Source organism: Biomphalaria glabrata, chromosome 8 (genome assembly GCF_947242115.1).
Source record: "Biomphalaria glabrata chromosome 8, xgBioGlab47.1, whole genome shotgun sequence".
NCBI lineage: Eukaryota > Metazoa > Mollusca > Gastropoda > Planorbidae > Biomphalaria > Biomphalaria glabrata.
The window spans coordinates 38,744,106-38,762,003 of NC_074718.1; the positions used below are offsets into that span (position 1 = coordinate 38,744,106).

Consider the following 17,898-nt stretch of genomic DNA (forward strand, 5'->3'; position numbering starts at 1 on the left):
ATTTATTTGCCCCGGGCTGTAAATGTTTGGACACTGCGGATCTACTCTACGCGATTTCATTAATAGTTGTACTAGTAAAAGGAAACGACTTTTTTTTTTTTTTTAAATCCTAAATTGTCCAAATTCTATGCTATAAAATTATGGTTCTTTACCCCATGACCCAGTTATCGTCTCATTATGCGCATCACAAAAAGGGAGTGCAGCAGACAGTTTCATTAGTTTGATAGTGTGTAACGGCTCTTCAAATATTGCCAGGAGTCAGTTTGTCGCTGCACTAATGGCTGTTTAAAATGAACAAAATGAGTCTGCATGAAGATGTCGGTCCACAAGGAGTAGAGGCTTAGCATACACAGCACTAGTGTTTGTGAATGGATTATTGCAAGTCCATAACGGCAAGGACCAACGTTGTGGCGGCTTGAACTAAATCAAACAATTGGAAAGTTGAACATTTTATGATGTAGTAGATTTTAATAAGAACAAAAAATGCTTTCTCTCCTTATAACAAACTAGCCGGGTATGACCCGCTGCCTGCGGGCCTTAGTTTGTGTATTACTGATCTAGTAGATTGAATTTAGATCTATGTCACTCATGGAAAATGTTACCTTCACATTTAACTCTTTCTCTCCTGATTGGCTATACCGTCGTTGATTTGACCTCATCAAATTAAATTAATGTTTGATTTGATAAACTTGACTTTGTGTTCTATAAAAAGAGCCTGCATTCCGCTTTAACTCTAGACCAAATAAATACTTTCTGATAACTAACGAAAACGTTATTCAAGCTTTATCATAACCGGGTAAAAAATTACTAATGAACAAAATGAAGAATTCCGATGAAACGTGGAAAATTATTACGGAGAGAAAGAGTTAAAAAAAATTGCCATGAAAATAAAAGTGGAGCTTGAAAATTGATTTCCCAGTTAACCCCATATATCCATATCAAATGTAAAAAGTTTCGTTCTATTATAGCGATACAATTTGATACTTTTTGTCTATTTTTAGGGCCCTGCGGTTGTGGGAGGGACATTAAACATACATTTTACTTTTAGTCTATTTGTAGGGCCCTGCGGTTGTGGGAGGGACATTAAACATACATTTTGGTCTCCGCCATGTTCTAAGGAACATTTATGCCAAGTTTCATTAAGATTGGTCAAACGGTTTTGATTTTTATTCTGGACATCCATACATACATACATACGCATTATATTGGGACTGTAAAAAAAGCTTTTCAAAAGAAACAATTCTGTCCACATCCAATGCAAGAAAAAGGAGTCGTTTGCAATAATAATATAATTGCTTAATAATGACTGGTTCAAATCACGAGCATAAAATATAAATATCTTTAAATATTTAATAAGAAACAACTCTTTAGAATATTTTTCATTTACTTTGTATTGTCACATTAGTTCAAATAATAAATCCTAGTTATAAAAATCGTTGTCCATAATTCAGACACCACACTGCCTAGTCCACACGACAACCGATGCCGCCTAGGTGCTCATGTCAATCCAAGGTGGCGTTGATGTGTTTGTACTGTAGATGCCGTAAATAAAGTAACTTTGGTTGGACATTGTTTACTGGACATTAATCTTCTGTAGAGCTCTGCATTTACCATGCTCTTAACTTTTTCTATATGGTTGTTTTATTTCCATAAAGAACTATGATGCAAGTTGGTGTATCTACAAACATCTCCACGAAGGAAAATTTGTGAATTCTTTAAACAGGTGAAATGCATAATTCTTTCTATAGGCTTCAATGGTCAATGTGATATTTATCAACTCTTTTGCAAAAGTCACTATCACAAATTGACTTCATCCATTGCAGTTATTTATGTAGTCTCTGTATTGCAAGAGAATACTCATATGGCTGCAATGTCTCGATACATCTTCTTAAACCTATACAGTTCATGTCACAGAGAACATTTATTTATTTAAACATGAATGACAGACGTAATGTCCAGCATAAAACCAATGGTCACACAAATCCAAATAATTAGAAATACAATGAAAGAGACAAAATCGATATATTTCCCAATCAATCGATACTTGTTATGCTCATTTTTATTGTCTTTGAGAGGTTTGCTTCCATCTATGTTTTTGCCAGGTGTCCCATGTTCATTAATGACCACAGGAAGTGAGGTTTCAAACAATCTGGAAGAGATGACCTCAACCGGACTGACATCTCCATTCTTCTGACTTTTGGTTTGACTGCAATCAGGTTTCGTTACAGCTTTTGTCAGAGATCGTATTTTGTTGGCAGCACTTTTGTATTTATTTTTAGCTCTTAATAGTTTCCCTTCTTTCTGGAAAAATAAAAAAAAATAGAACTACGAATTAATATGAAACAAATAATAAAGATTGAAAATATCTACCACCTGATACCCGGCATCTTCTTTTAAGGAATTTCTGGATTAATATTTGAAAAGACAAAAGGCATCTAAAGTGACATCTATATTTTTTTAAAATTGACTATTCCGTTGTTCACATAGTTGGTGTTCACATATGGGGACATTGGGTCTCATTTTGAACCTTTTATTACAAAGCATATATCAAGCCACTCTGTCTGTCTGGTACAAAGTTTGCATACGTTATTTCTCCCACAGCCATTCTCGGATCAAGTTGAAACTTTGCACACTTATTTATTGGCTTAGACAAGACAGTCGAAGTGACTTGCGCCCACCCCTTTGAAACCGTAAACCATATCCTCTTTGAATGCCCCTCCCTAATCCACCTTAGGCAGACCCTACTTCCACTACAGCCCAATATAACCAACACCCTGTACGGCAGTGCTGAACAACTGAAGAAAACAGCACACTTTTTTTCATTGGCACAGTCTGCAAAAGAGCTCACAGCTCAGCAGCAATAAAGCTGGCTAGAAGAAGAAGAAGAAGAAGAAGTGACTTGATATGGGCTCTTTAAAAACAATAAAATCAATAATTCCAGTTCATCCTAATGATATGATTATACCTAGCATGTTTGTTTGTTTGTTTTGCATGTTTCGGATGTTTCTTCAGAGTTGAAGATAATTACTTCCTAGTCCAAACCTACCGCAGAACGACGGGGGATGGGAGCGGACAGGGTTTGAACCCGGTACCGTTGATAAATCTGAACGACAGTCCGGCGCGCAAACCGCACGACCAGGCAGCCATCCGGGGTAGCAAGCAATAAATGAAAGAAAAAAAGGTGTAAAACATTTTACCAGACAGACAGACAGAGTGAGTTCATATAAGCTTTGTAAAAACAACAGAATACAATTTTTATGCTGCAATCCAGGGACTTGTCACTAGATTTGGTGGCATGGTGATAAAATCACAAACAAATAATTTCCGTCCTTCAGGGTTATTAACCTTTTCAGTGCGAATTATTTTGATGGAAAATTTGAGTTTTCCTAAACGAACAAAAAGTCTGTAAGGTAATCTAAAAGTAAAGTAACTTTTTATTTTATTATATAATTTAAAATATTTTATTTTATTTAAAAAAAAGATATCTCCACCAGTGCTAGCGAAGTTATTCTCTGAGGTTAAGCCAACTTCACTGTTTTCAGTGTTCTGTCATCGGATACATTTCCTGATACACGTCCCTCGCTAGAAGTACGAGTTAATGATGTTCTTACTTTGCAATAGATAGAACAAGAATTAACAAGATTACAGAGTTTGGTGTTTCACTGAAACTCATAGGCGGCCTTCGATGGGTCAACGTAATGTTGTTTTGTGTGTGTGTGCATTTAGAGAGAGAGTGAAAATTTGATGATATTTTTAAAGAAGAATGAGCTACAGACATTTATGATAAAACTCTATGTTAGATACTTGAATGTTAAGAAAAAGCTGCCAGGTCACGTGACCAAGTCTTGAGTATGAACTCTATCCTCAGCCACCGGCAAGCTGTTAAAGCGTGGATATAATAATTTTCTAGTCAAAAGGAACATCCGAAATATGTTTAATGAAATCAAACAATAGTAAATTCTCTATTGAGAATTGAAAATGAAGTTTACCTCAGCTATTCTTAACCATGACAATCTATCTAACAGCTTACATCAGAGGTCTCAAACACGTGGACCGCGGGCCACATGTGGCCCGCGAAACTATTTTGTGTGGCCCGCGACCACGTCCGCAAATTTAAAAAAAAATAGATAAAATTTACAATGACCACATATAAGCCGCGAAATGATTTACAACTGCACAAATCAGTAAATGGGGTGTCACTGTCGCCCACCGACCGCTTAGGCTTTCAGCTGGGTGAACGGTGGCCTGATTCTTACCACTGGCCGATAGCGGCTAGAATGTGTTCAGAGAAGGTTGGTGTTGGATTAATGGTAGAGAAACGGAATCAGCTCAGCTTGGCGGGACCTTTTGCAGCCATACATTGCATTCTGCAACAAGAAGCACTCTGTGGCAAAAGTCTAGAAATGAAGAACGTGATTGATGTTGTCGTAAAGACGGCGAACTTCATACGTGCACGGGGGTCTCAACCACAGACAGTTTGTGTCATGTCTAGCTGATTTAGAAACGGAATACGAAGAGTTGCTGTATCATACGAAATTGGTTGAGTCGTGGAAAAGTGCTGCAGAGATTTTTTTGAACTGAGACGGGAAATAGCATTGCTCATGGCAATGAAAGACTAGAGACATACCTCAGCTCAGTGATCTAATGTTTTTGTCGGATCTTTCTTTTCTTACTGACATCACGCAACATCTCAATGCAATCAATTCACAACTACAGGACACAAAGCAGCTGATTACCGTGATGTTTAATTCATTCAGATGCAAGCTGTCTGTGGGCCACTCAGCTGGCAGATGGAAACCTGGCTCATTTCTCTTTTCTACAGAGCATAACGGTTGAACTACAGCGCCTGAAAGACTACGTAGACATCCTCTTCAGACTACTTGAAGATTTTGAACACCGCTTTCAGCAATTCACTGCTCTCGAACCACAGTTTTTCCTTGTTGCCACTCCGTTTGCAGTTGACGTGTAAAACGTTCCAGAGGAAGTCCAGATTGAACTACTGGACCTGCAGTGGAACACTGTTCTGAAGCTAAAATACGCTGATGTCGGCGTTCCAGATTTCTACCAGTTTCATCCCAGAGAGAAGTTTCCAAAATTATTTTGCGCAGCTGCTAGAATTCTTGCGATGTTTGGGGGTACGTACGTTTGCGAACAGTTTTTTCTCCAGAATGAAGATCAACAAAACAGCATTACGATCAAGATTGCATCTGCATCTGAGAGCAACCTTGCGGCTTGCCACTAAACGCGACTTCAGACCTAACGTCGATGGTCTGGTCTCTGCTAAACGCTCTCAGCTGAGTGGACAGAAACATGAGTGACGAGCCATCTGCAGTAGGCCTAGTAATTATAGTTTTTTTTTTTTTTTTTTTTGGGGGGGGGGAGGGGAAGTACAGTTTCTGCTTTTTTTTTATTAGTGACAGAGGCAACGTCAACTTATTTTAGTAAACTAAACTGCCTGTGCATGTATAAACTACAATAAATGTAATTAATAATTATTGTCACAACACAAGCGATGTCACAATGTGTTGTGATGCCGGGGATTTTACTTGAATTAAAATAATTGAATAAATGACGATCTAGGATGCACAATAAGAGATTCTTTGTTAAAACACAACTCTGGAACTTTATTTAAATATAAAACGTAAGTACAGCTTATGTACAAGTTACAGATCAACAAGCATAAATAATATTACAAAGGCTTTAAATCAGAGCTCTTAGAAGCGTGACTGTCTACTAGGAAATTATTTTATCGACTGGCGTTCTTTCTACTCTCGTCAAATTCTCTGGCGCTAACTCTTTTAAAAAAATGTCTTTATTTATTTTCAAATCAACCAATAGATTTGCAACATCGTAATTACGTCTTGGGTAAAACCTGAGGTGCTGTCAAGGGTCTAGATTTGTGGGGTAATTCCTGAGGCTCAGTCAAGGGTTTATATTTCTATTTACACACAAGCTTTTAAATGTGAAATATACAAATAAATCTATAATGGCATCTGTGACAATTATATAAAAACTTTATTTTAGCATTTAACTGCAGTGACAGTAGTGTTTGTAAATTTAATGAAAAAACATTCTCTTTTCGTGGTGTGGCCCGCTGACTGATTGTTACTTTCCACTGTGGCCCACATGCTGATATGAGTTTGAGACCCCTGGCTTACATAAACTTTTTCCTTTGCCAGATACAAAATTCTACAGTTCTCTTTCTAGCTTAATCAAACATTAATACGAAATGTTTGTATGATTAAAAAAATCTGTACGTGTTTTCTCTTACAATTTGCAACTAATTTGCAATTTGCAATTTGCAACTAAATCTCTGAGCTGCATTTTTATTTATAATGAATCATTTAATATGCATTACCTCCTCTGGTTTTCAACGTACCTCTTCCAGGTGATGAAGATACACAATGATGATACTGTCCACTACAGTCAACAAGGAAATGACCAAAAGGAGAAATAAAAAGATCGTAATTTTGGGCATTGTCTTAGATGATCTTGGAAGCATGGTACTGACCATACTGAGAAATACAGCCAGCGCCAGCAGGACGGTTATACCTACATAGAAGAGAAAGAGAAAAGAGTAAATATACTACACACAGTATATCAGTAACGAAACAAGTTAACAAAGAAAGTTTGTGTTTTCACACAAACTCAGAATTGGCCCCCGAAATGTCCACCCACGGGTCATCTGCTAGGTAAGCAATTCAGGTAAAAACAGGTTGTCATGTTTTCAGCACGAATATCAGAAGTCACGAAGTACAATGTTTCAACAACCCCCAAACATATTTCCAAGTAAACAAAATCAAACCTGTGCGAGGCTCAAAGTGTCGCCGGTGTTATTACACTATTTAACTAACTGGCATGTTGCATTATTAACATTGAGTGCATTGAATGAACTGATTGTTATGTCGTTATGGTTAAGTGTGAACCTGGCCTAATGGGTGCGATTAAATAATCATCTAACTAATGGTAGATCTAGGGGTTTTTGATTGACCAATCTCTCATTCCTGGCCTCTGGATGAGAGTATTCCCTTTGGTTAAGAATCTAAAGGACCTGACAATAAAACATACATTAGTAATCAATAACATAAAAAATTCCCTGTTAAATTTGGTATTTAAAGTTTGTTCGATCTGTTGTCAACCATAGGCCTACTACAGCGCTAAATTGAAAACTATAAACCTGCAGGAATTATTTTAGATGCAATTTCCACAGAATTGTGGCACAATTTAATAATTGTGTCTTTCGCATCAATAATAAATACATGATACAAAATACTTACCGAACCCAATTTTTTCTCCAGATTCAGCGGGGATGATAAAAACCATAATGTTGAGAAATGAAAGAAAGACAACCGGTAAAATTGTGTTCAGTAGAAGAAAGTCAGGCCTTCTCTTGAGTAAGAATGAAATCTGATAACAAAAAGAATACACTAATTAAAAATGCTTTATGTAATGTAAGGTACTGTTTTTTTATTTGTAAAATGCAATGGAAGAAGAATCTAGTAATCATGGAAACTTAACAAAGGTTGTTTGGCAGTGTGCTATGTGCTTCGGACTGTCGTATGAAGGTGGGATGTGCGAATGAGAGATGTAAAGCGTTTTTGTTTTCTGAGCGCCTAGAGACAGCGCAGGAACTTTCTTCCAGATACTTACTCTCTCCACTTGTTCACAACATAGATGGGACCAGAGCGCTCTGAACTTGTTATAAGCATGAAAGTTGCAATAAATGGGCAGCAAGCTGTCTCCATAAGGATCTGTCTCTGGCAACATCTGAATCCTTTTCCACCCTAGTGTCCACTGCTTTGAGGTCCTCCATGTATGTGTAGCGCCAAGTTATACGAGAACTTTCTTGTTTGCGCTTTCCTCATATCGGCCTACATGACATTGCAACTCTTAGTATATGTAATGCACTCAGTTGGAGGACGTATCCCGCAAACCAAATAAGACAAAGTTTGGTTATAATCTCATTATGTGGTCGACTTTTAGTTTGGAATGTGATCTCTTTCCAACAGATTTCGACATAGAAGCGTTTGAAACTTTACAAATGAAATCAAATTATGGTTGACATTTTTTAAAACTTTTAGTTTGAAGCTTTTTTGTTTTTTATAATTACAAAGAAGAGGAAGAATGGCCATCAATCTCTCTGGATTTTGTTCCAATGTTAGAATGGCGTTTTGTGTAGTCAAGGAAATATAACATCCACTTCTTTCTCGCCAAGGACTTTTTTTAACATTAGTAGCATAGTAGCATACGCTTTTAGGTTCGGTCTAGTAAGTTACACGAGTTTTAAAAGGGACAGTTATGTCAGTCACGATAAGAAATACCCTAGTGATACTGTCTGTATAACAAATACCCTAGTGATACTGTCTGTATGACGAATACCCTAGTGATACTGTCTAGATAACAAATACCCTAGTGATACTGTCTGTATAACAAATACCCTAGTGATACTGTCTGTATAACAAATACCCTAGTGATACTGTCTGTATAACAAATACCCTAGTGATACTGTCTAGATAACAAATACCCTAGTGATACTGTCTGTATAACAAATACCCTAGTGATACTGTCTGTATAACAAATACCCTAGTGATACTGTCTAGATAACAAATACCCTAGTGATACTGTCTGTATAACAAATACGCTAGTGATACTGTCTGTATAACAAATACCCTAGTGATACTGTCTGTATAACAAATACCCTAGTGATACTGTCTAGATAACAAATACCCTAGTGATACTGTCTGTATAACAAATACGCTAATGATACTGTCTGTATAACATGTACCCTAGTGATACTGTCTAGATAGCAAATACGCTAAAATTACTATCTAGATAAGACATTTTCTAATGACACTGTTATCGTTAGACTAAAAGCGTTTTGAATATTTTATTTTTATTTTGTTACCAATAAGTAAAAAACAAAATTATAAGATAATGACTTTTAAAAAATAGTGAACCAAAGTTATTGAACTTAGAAAGATGGACATTAGATTTGCAATGGTGACTTACATTAACAGTCTGATAAGTAATGGGTGGGTTTGGAACGTCCGTCCTCTTGACGTACGTGCTAATGAGATCCCACTCGACATGAGGAATGAACAGTGACATCTCAACTCCTGTCTCGTTTTCAGGGACAAATCGCACCGCGTCTGCTGTTTGACTCATAGCCACAAACTAGAGGACAGAATTGGAACAATTCAAACACATAAATAAGTAGATAAAGAAATGACTAAAGAAACGATATAAGTAAATATAGTTCGACCATAATGAACACTTTTATTATTCATGGGGCTGAGGACATTGTGCTGCTAGTTTGTATGCCCCTCTCGTGAGACTAGTGAGAACTAAACAGCCCGGAACGTTCGACTGCGCGCAGGGCAGGCTGTTTCAGCTAAGGGCTACATATTGGCTACAGCATAAAAAAAAACAACAACTTATTTTAAAACAAGTAAACGTTATATCTTTACAGAAACTTCAACCAAAGAATTTTAATGAAGATATAGGTAAGAAACCTACTGGAAAGACAAAGCATATTTTTTTATCCATAGTCTATGAAAAAAAAAGATTTTTCTTAGTGTTATTTTGGCATGGAAATATTTGCCTGAATCAGCCTGGATACTTCTACGCTAGCAGTTTAAGCCCTTAATTAACATGCACGACTATATTAAATAACAAAGAGGCGGTCATGTTTATAAAGTGATACTAATATAAGTAAAAGTGGTTGGTCTTTGTGCAGGCCACATGACACCTTTGATTACTATCGGCCTACACCATCAGTCGGTGACCATCTGGCCATAGATTGCAAGGTCTGAAAGAGGTGCTTTACATTTTTTACTTATTAAATTTCTTAGCTGATAGATTGTTGTAAATAATCCACTAAGAATGCGTTTTCAAAATTTTTACCAGACAGGCAGACAGACAGATTGAGTTGATATCAGCTTTTACAATTAAAAACGCAAGACGTGTAGTACAGACGCGGAAAATAATGACTGGATTTATAAAAGACTTTTACAAACACCAAGAGAGATAGAACGTCACTCACATTGTTAAACAAAGAGAATGAGAATGAATCTACATTTTAATACCTGCGTTACTGTCTGTACATTTTGAAGAATGCATTACAATGTGAAGTATGAGAGACTCTTACCTCGATGGAACAGTTCTGGACGTCGAATGGAAATTTGACCAAGGTCATCTCACAGGAAGTGTGGAACACAGAGCCAGGTACGTAGTAGACATAACCATTGTAGAACAAGTTTGTAGGTCTGGCATAAGAGATACATTTAGTTGGGCTAGATTCCATCCGTCTGTCTATCTATCTATCTATCTATTTATCTATCTATCTATCTATCTATCTATCTATCTATCTATCTATCTATCTATCTATCTATCTATCTATCTATCTATCTATCTATCTATCTATCTATCTATTTTAATGGAATGTGTATTACACCTCATCAAAGTTACTAAACGCCAATAATGAGATCCAGATTCATTTATAATTCCATTACCACACAGTAACGAATATTAATTCTTTAACATTTTATTTTATTAAGATTTTGGTATATTTCTTTTTTAATTCGCAAAAATACCTATATAGATTTTACTTTCGGAAAAGAAGCAATAGGAGGGAACATGTGGAAGCAGTTCTCGTGTTCGATTTCCTCTAAAAGTGGGTTCACATTTTTAGGGCTAGACTACTCTGTGCACGTAAGTAAAAATCTGTTTGCGATCATTTAATGTAGCAGTTATAGAAATAGTGAGATTATATATATATATATATATATATATATATATATATATATATATATATATATATATATATATATATATATATATATATATATATATATATATATATATATATAAATATATATATATATATATATTCATTCTCACTAGTTAGATTATATATATTTATTTCATTCTCACTAATGCACAATGAAAACCTCCTTCAGTACATATTACTTACGCCTTAGAGTCTCCAAATATATCCCTCTCTCCTAATGTGTTCATGAGTCCGATTCTTGGTCTCCAAATATCCTCTGGCAACGGGTGCACAAGCTCAATACCTCCGTAGTCTTTAGGATCCCAAACAGCTAACTAGTGAGTTACAAAATATTTAGAAGATGTTTTTAATTATGACAATCATTTTTGTCGTAATATGACAAATTATGATTTATTATTTCAAATTTTTTTTTTATAGCCATAGCTACATTTACATTATCGTTTTATTAGGAATCTCCTAAACAATTGTGATTGGAACACAGATAGTTTTATATAAAAAAGACCCCCCCCCTTTTTTTTTTTAGACCTCCCAATCTATAACAAAGAAGCCCTATAAATCTTGTCATAGACTTTTTTCGCTCAACATACTCCGCAATTAAACACATGACTCGAAACGAGATCTAACTAATAGTGTCCTAATTATAAGTGTAGATTAGTTTCTAGAAAGTAATATCTTTCTACACTGTATACAGCTTACTGCAATGATTTTATCAATTATTTGGATATTTTTAAAGAAACAGATAACACAAATACAGTCTATCTGAATTTCCATAGAAAGTCCATTTAGACAAGTCATTAGCTATCTGGTAGTGTAGTATGCGTTCTGGACTTTGGCCTCTGTAGTCCCGGTTTCGAAGAATCGCCCACGTCTTCCAGTGAGAGAATTCGTCTAGTTTGTAATAATCTTTCACTTGTGAAGGAACATCAGTTACAGTTTCTACATTAAGAATTCAACTGGTCAGTCTAGTGACGTCATTGTGCTCATTTGGTTGGGTCAGAAAGACGACAAAGACACACTTGTCATTAGTCAAAATTACTTTTAAAATAGCATTTTAAAGTGACCTGGTCAGTCAGCACAAGTCTATACCTCGTCGTACCAAGCCATGGCCAGAAAACCGTTGACAATAAAGTCTTGGGAAACATCGTTGACCTCCACCAGGGACTCCAGATAAAACTTGAAGTTGACTTCCAAGACTTCGCTCTGATTCCTCTTCGGCCTGACCTCCGTGTGGTACACATCCTTGCTCAGTTTCTCGCTCAAGATAGATCTGGTGTGGTTGTACAACTGGCTGCTGGTCTGCCCCACAGAGAGACAGACCAACACTACGATGTTAGCTTTGAGAAACAAGAAAAAAAATATATTTAAAAAATCCTTATAAAATTTAAGAAGAAACCTTATCTAAGGGGAAGAACTTCGCATTTGCAACTGTATATCTCTATTATAGAGACGTTATTTCCCTTCTCTGACTTCAAACATAATAATCAATTACAAATAATTAATCGTCTAACTGATTAATCTTCAATATGATTCATGTTAATTGTTTGGTACAATAAATTATTGTTTAAAGCCTCGACCTGATCCGAGAATGGATGTGGAGAAATAACATGTTAATTTTTTTTTGCCAGACAGACATAGCGAGCAGATATAACCTTTGTAAAAAAAAAAATTAATTATAGCAATTATAGAAATACATATGTGAATTCTGCGTTTCTATGTCGTGAAAAGTTGTTTTTTTTGGGGGTAAAGAAAACACCTAGATTATGGTTAGCCCATCTTAACTACAAAGATATACTTGTAATTGTTTTGTTTTTAAAAGTTAATTCAAATTTTGTTCGTCAGAAAATCTAAATAAACAAATACAGAGATTAAAAAGAGAACGATTCGATCACAGGGCCATCAGGGTAACAACCCAGAGCGTATACCACACGACCAGGAAGCCATTGTTGGATAAAAATTAAGTAAATGTTTCAAATGTTACAGACCTTGTGGTCTATGGGGCAGATGATGTAACGGTCATTTGTTTGTGTGGCCTACGGTTAACGTATGTGGCCAGCACAACGACCAACCGCATTTACTTTTACCCAACTTATATCGAGTACCCATTAGAGCTGTGTGGACTCAAAAGGGGCCCAAAGGTCCCGAAATTAAAACTCCCAGTCTTCACCAGGATTCGAACCCGGGAACCCCAGTTCAGAAGCCAAGCTTTACCGCTCAGCCACCGCGCCTCCAATTGATGGATAAAAAAATTAATTAATATATAACTTACAAAAAAATGTTTTGCTTTTGCCTGTCATACCATAACAAACATTGAAAGTTTTACTTACAAGCAGCAATATCCATTGAAACATACACAGTGTCAGTACACAGACAAGTTGAGAGATATACACACAAGCTATGTATTCAGTAAAATAGTTATTTTGTCACAGACAGATTTCAGCGCGGTTAGTTATAATAAGTAGACCAACAGCGGTTATAAAACCAATTGACTTTGTGAAATAGGGCATTCAAGTCACTGCGCATGGGCAGATAGCCTACTATGAAGGTGTGTGTGAGTTGGCAAACATTGCTTAGTCACTGGAGAGTTTGACAAGCTTTTTTTTTTTGCTTTGTTTTGAGGGATTTGCTAGTTAGGAAACGTGTCATTGGGGGGAGGGGGGTATAATACAATATTTAATACAAATTCGAAGAGATTTATTTTAAACACTGGTACAGTAGAACTTCTCCACAGTAATAGTGGTGTCCCAATCGTTCAATGATTTAGATTTTGACAGTAGCGTAATTCAATCCCAGATACATTCTAGGATTTTTTTTTTTAATGATGAGGGGGAGTCAACCTTACCTCTCTCTTTCCCCCACTCTCTATTCAGATATACACCTGAGTACACCTCTTTGAGAAACTCTTGTCATGTGTGCTCTACATGCCCGAATGAAGCATTTCTCAAACAGTTGAAATGTGTCTCTAGTGAATGCATCTTGATGCTGTTTTGACTAATTTATTTCACCTTTCTTTTACAATGAAGGGGAAAAAAAAAAGAATGCCATAGTAATTTATCATTTGTCGGATGCGTTGTCGAGTACGCTTGAATTTGGTTTGGCTTTGGCTACCTACGAAGGGAGCTCGAGGTTCGACACCCGACTTCAGCAGAATTGTGTTTACTGAGAGCCTAAAGACAGCACGGAAAATCTTCTCCCAGATACCCCTCTCCCACAAATGAGATTGGACCACAGCGCTCTGAGCATGCAATAAGCATGAAAGTAGCGCTATAAAAGTTATAATTTCTTTATCACCCTAAATTGTCCTTTAGTCTGTTGGACCGTTGGGCACCACATAAGACCTGTTGGCCGTCTTTCTCCTTTCTTCTCTGTCTTAAATAAAATCTCTTTCAATGAGAAGCCTATCCATTCTTTTCTGTCTTTCCATCGATTTCTCTGTCTGCTTCTTCTTTGTCCTGGAACTGTTCCCTGAAGGAAGATCTTTGCGAGCCCTGAGGACCTTGTAATATGGCCATATCTGTACTCAAACAGCACAGTGTATGAGTGTAGATTTGTTTTAAAAAATTTCAGTGTTACTAGTTCTACACCAGGCCCTAGCAGTACTTTACGTCTACTGCGCCTAATTAAATGTTTTAATTTTCCGCCATGGCTTAAACTTTAAATCTGCCAAGTCACAGGACAAATTAGAACATTGGAATGTCGATATATAACATTAAACAGTCACTCTCGTCGTGTCAATATTAATGCTAAATTATTCCGTCTGTAAATGTAAAACAATAATATCAATAAACATTCGTAACAGCTGCAGGTCTAGTTCGTGTTTGAACAATGCGAATAGACTCCAAGTGTAAACGAAGACATGCTTTTTTTAAAAACTCTTTCTCTCCTAACTGACGATACCAGCGTTGATTCCACCAGAATGTGGTAAATAATTACGGAGAGAAAGAGTTAAATAACGCACACTTTATTTTTCTATTCCTTTCATCAGATTATACTCTCTTCGTGAATTAATGAAAATGTTGGACAAAAGCTGGAAGTCTGGGAATTGCAGAATTTGATAAAGCGTCAGGTTTATAACGTATATATCGTGGGTTCGAATCCCATACTGGCCAATGTTTTTTTTTCACTAATGAATTTATCTGATTTTTTTTTTAACATAAAGTAGGAATTGATTTTTAAAGACAATTATATTGATTGTTTTCGAGTTCTACTATTAACTTAGTCATGAGTGGAAGGAATGGGTGGTCAAAAGTTGGAAGCACAAGTGCGCAGCGTGGTGTGAATATTCAACATGGAATTTGTAAAAAATGTGGACGGGGGAAGACAAGAAAGTCAACATATCAAGAAATGTTTTGTATTTAATGTTATAATGGATATATTGGGAAATTAAATTAATAAAAGTTCTAGACAATATTACTAATTAACACGAATGTCGTGGGTTCAATTCCCATAGTAGCCAATATTAATTCCTCTTTCTTGATGACAAATAATGAATGTTTATTTGACTGTTTTACCTCTACCTAAAGAGGAGATAAGTAGTTTAAAATATTTTTATTTTATTTTTACAAAGTTTATATCAACTTGTATGTGTGTTAAAAAGTTTGTACACGTTTTTCTGCCACGCCCATTTTCGGATCAAGCTGAAAATTGTTCACAATTATTTCTTTTCCCCGAGAACACAATAATCAATTATTGGTAATTAATTATTTTGTGTACCGAAAATTCGTCTCTTTAGTCACACAAGAAGTTGCAAAGGGAAAAGATCGTCTCTCGAGAAATACCACAGTGTTTATTTTTAAATAACAACCTTTGATGAAATATTTTCAAATTTGATGCATATTAAAATCAAAAGTATCCATTGTTTAAAAAAAATATCTAGATCTACATAAATTGAAACAGACCGCTTTGAAATTAGTGAAGTTAGAAGGTAATATTACAAACAAAAAGAATACTTGAGATAATTTGGCAATATCTATAAACTAATGTAATATGTTTTATAAAGGCGTAATCGTATACCAATGTTTTTAAATCTATTTCTCTATTAACTATTTGGATAGTTAAAAAAAAGTATATTATAATCTTAAATAAATAAGATTGAATATAATTGAAATGAGTACACTACAGAGAATCCAGGTACCAAAACAGACAATAGATGATACTACTATTTGATGGTCAGTTAAAAGATGCTTCCGTTCTACGGTCGACTTTCTTACCCGGTACTACAGGTCCAGGAGAAGTCCAGGAGAAGTACTTCTCTTTGGTATTGACCACCATTAGGGTTCATCGCAGACGAAACCATCTGAACTTTTCATATGCAAAGGAAACAACAGCAAAAAATAATAATCTCATATTGACATACGTCCACGTCTTCAGATATATATAGATCTAGATCTGGTTATTGATTTTAATTCCCGTGAAGTTATGTTCGGTTTGTTAGCAGCCTGATTCACAAGCGGATCCCCAACTTTTGAGTGTGTGTTGGGGGTGATTTTTATCCAAACCCTATCCCTATTCAAAGAAAGCCCAATACTATTTATAAATACAATGCACACCACACACACACACACACACATACATACATATACATATATATATACATATACATATACATAATAATAATAATAATCTTTATTGTCCGTATGGAAATTTGTCTAACAATTTGTGCTTCACACCAAAAAAAAAAAACACATTATAACTATAAGAAACCAAAGTGTACATTCACACCAGACTAACTCATAATTTACATGTGACAAAGTTTATATCAGATTGTTCTTGTTTAATGATTTGATTGCCAGGGGAACAAAAGAGTGTTTGTGTCTGTTTGTCTTTGCTATCGGTGTCTTGTATCTCTTTTGTGATGGTAAAATCACAAAATCCTGACACATAGGGTGATTCTTTATTTCGAGGATCTTGTTAGCTTTTTTATAGATGCTTGTCTCAAACAACTGCCCAAATGGGGTTTGTTTGTTTCCAATGATTTTGCCAGCAGCATTTAGGATTCTATAAGGTTTATTTGTATTTTTAATGCTCAGATTGCCATACCAGGCAGTGATATTGAAACTTAAAATATTACAGATGTGAGCGTGAGCCAAGGCCTTTTCGCTAGCATTAAACGAGGACAGTTTTCTTAGTAATCGTAATCTTTGCTGCACTTTTTTGCTGATATATATATATTGTTCTAACCCTGCCATGCACAACGCCATCCAAGTAGTGCAATAGGTGCGCACTGTTAGAGACTAGACTGAGAAGGAATGTTGACATTGAAGCAGAGAACGAAGTCCCGCCCCAGTCTAGAACATGCGAAGAGGCTGTGCTCAAGGCAGACGACATTGTTCTGTGTATTTGTGATATCCCGTGAATAATTTATTTCATCGTAGAGACGTGTTTGTCAACCTTAGATAAAAAAAAAAGGTGGTTGGTTGGGGGGGGGGAGGTTCTTGCAATTCTTAGGCGCACAGACATACGTTCCTAGCGTCAACAGCTCACTATCCATTTTCGTTAAAAAAGCAGGTTAAATTAAGTAAAATAAAGTAAGAAGTGGAGGCACGGTGGCTGAGCGGTAAAGCGCTTGACTTCCGAACCGACCGTCCCGGGTTCGAAGTTCGAATCTCGGTGAGGACTGGGTTTTTTTTAATTTCGGGATCTTTGGACTGCTATGAGTTCAACCAGCTCAAATGGGTACCTGACATGAGTTGACGAAAACTAAAGTCGGTTAGTCATCGTGCTGGCCACATGAACACCCTCGTTAACCGTGGGCAAATATGACCTTTACATCATCTGCCCTATAGACCGCAAGGTATGAAAGGAGGAACTTAAGCAAGAAGGGGGCTCGATACCATATTGTGAGTGACAATCGAGTCATATGTAGTGTAACTATGTTTTATTTGTCGTATTAATCGTAAGATTATCTTCATATTAATCGAGGCCTCTTATTCCTGTAGTAGGTGTATTTTGGTCAGCAGAGATTGTTAACTGAGCAATGTTCAAGCCTTTTGGAAATTTAGACCGGTTTAAAGCGTCGTGCAGTTTGCACGCTGGGCTGTCGTTTTGATTTACCGATGGTCCCGGGTTCAAACCCTGCCCACTCCCATCCCCAGTCGCTCTGCGGGAGGTTT

At 36.3% G+C, this 17,898-nt stretch overlaps 1 protein-coding gene across 1 annotated transcript; it reads right to left on the bottom strand.

The window, feature by feature from the left end:
• Window positions 1-1,401: 1,401 nt before the first annotated feature.
• LOC106057783 (acetylcholine receptor subunit alpha-like) lies at window positions 1,402-13,319 on the bottom strand. Its single transcript, XM_056038133.1, has 8 exons — window positions 13,114-13,319; window positions 11,876-12,123; window positions 10,973-11,103; window positions 10,148-10,265; window positions 9,010-9,174; window positions 7,278-7,407; window positions 6,380-6,552; window positions 1,402-2,301 (listed from the first exon to the last, which is right to left on the bottom strand). The coding sequence occupies exons 1-8, from the start codon at window positions 13,127-13,129 to the stop codon at window positions 1,930-1,932; spliced, it is 1,353 nt and encodes a 450-aa protein (XP_055894108.1). The 5' UTR covers window positions 13,130-13,319; the 3' UTR covers window positions 1,402-1,929.
• Between the last annotated feature and the right edge of the window lie 4,579 nt (window positions 13,320-17,898).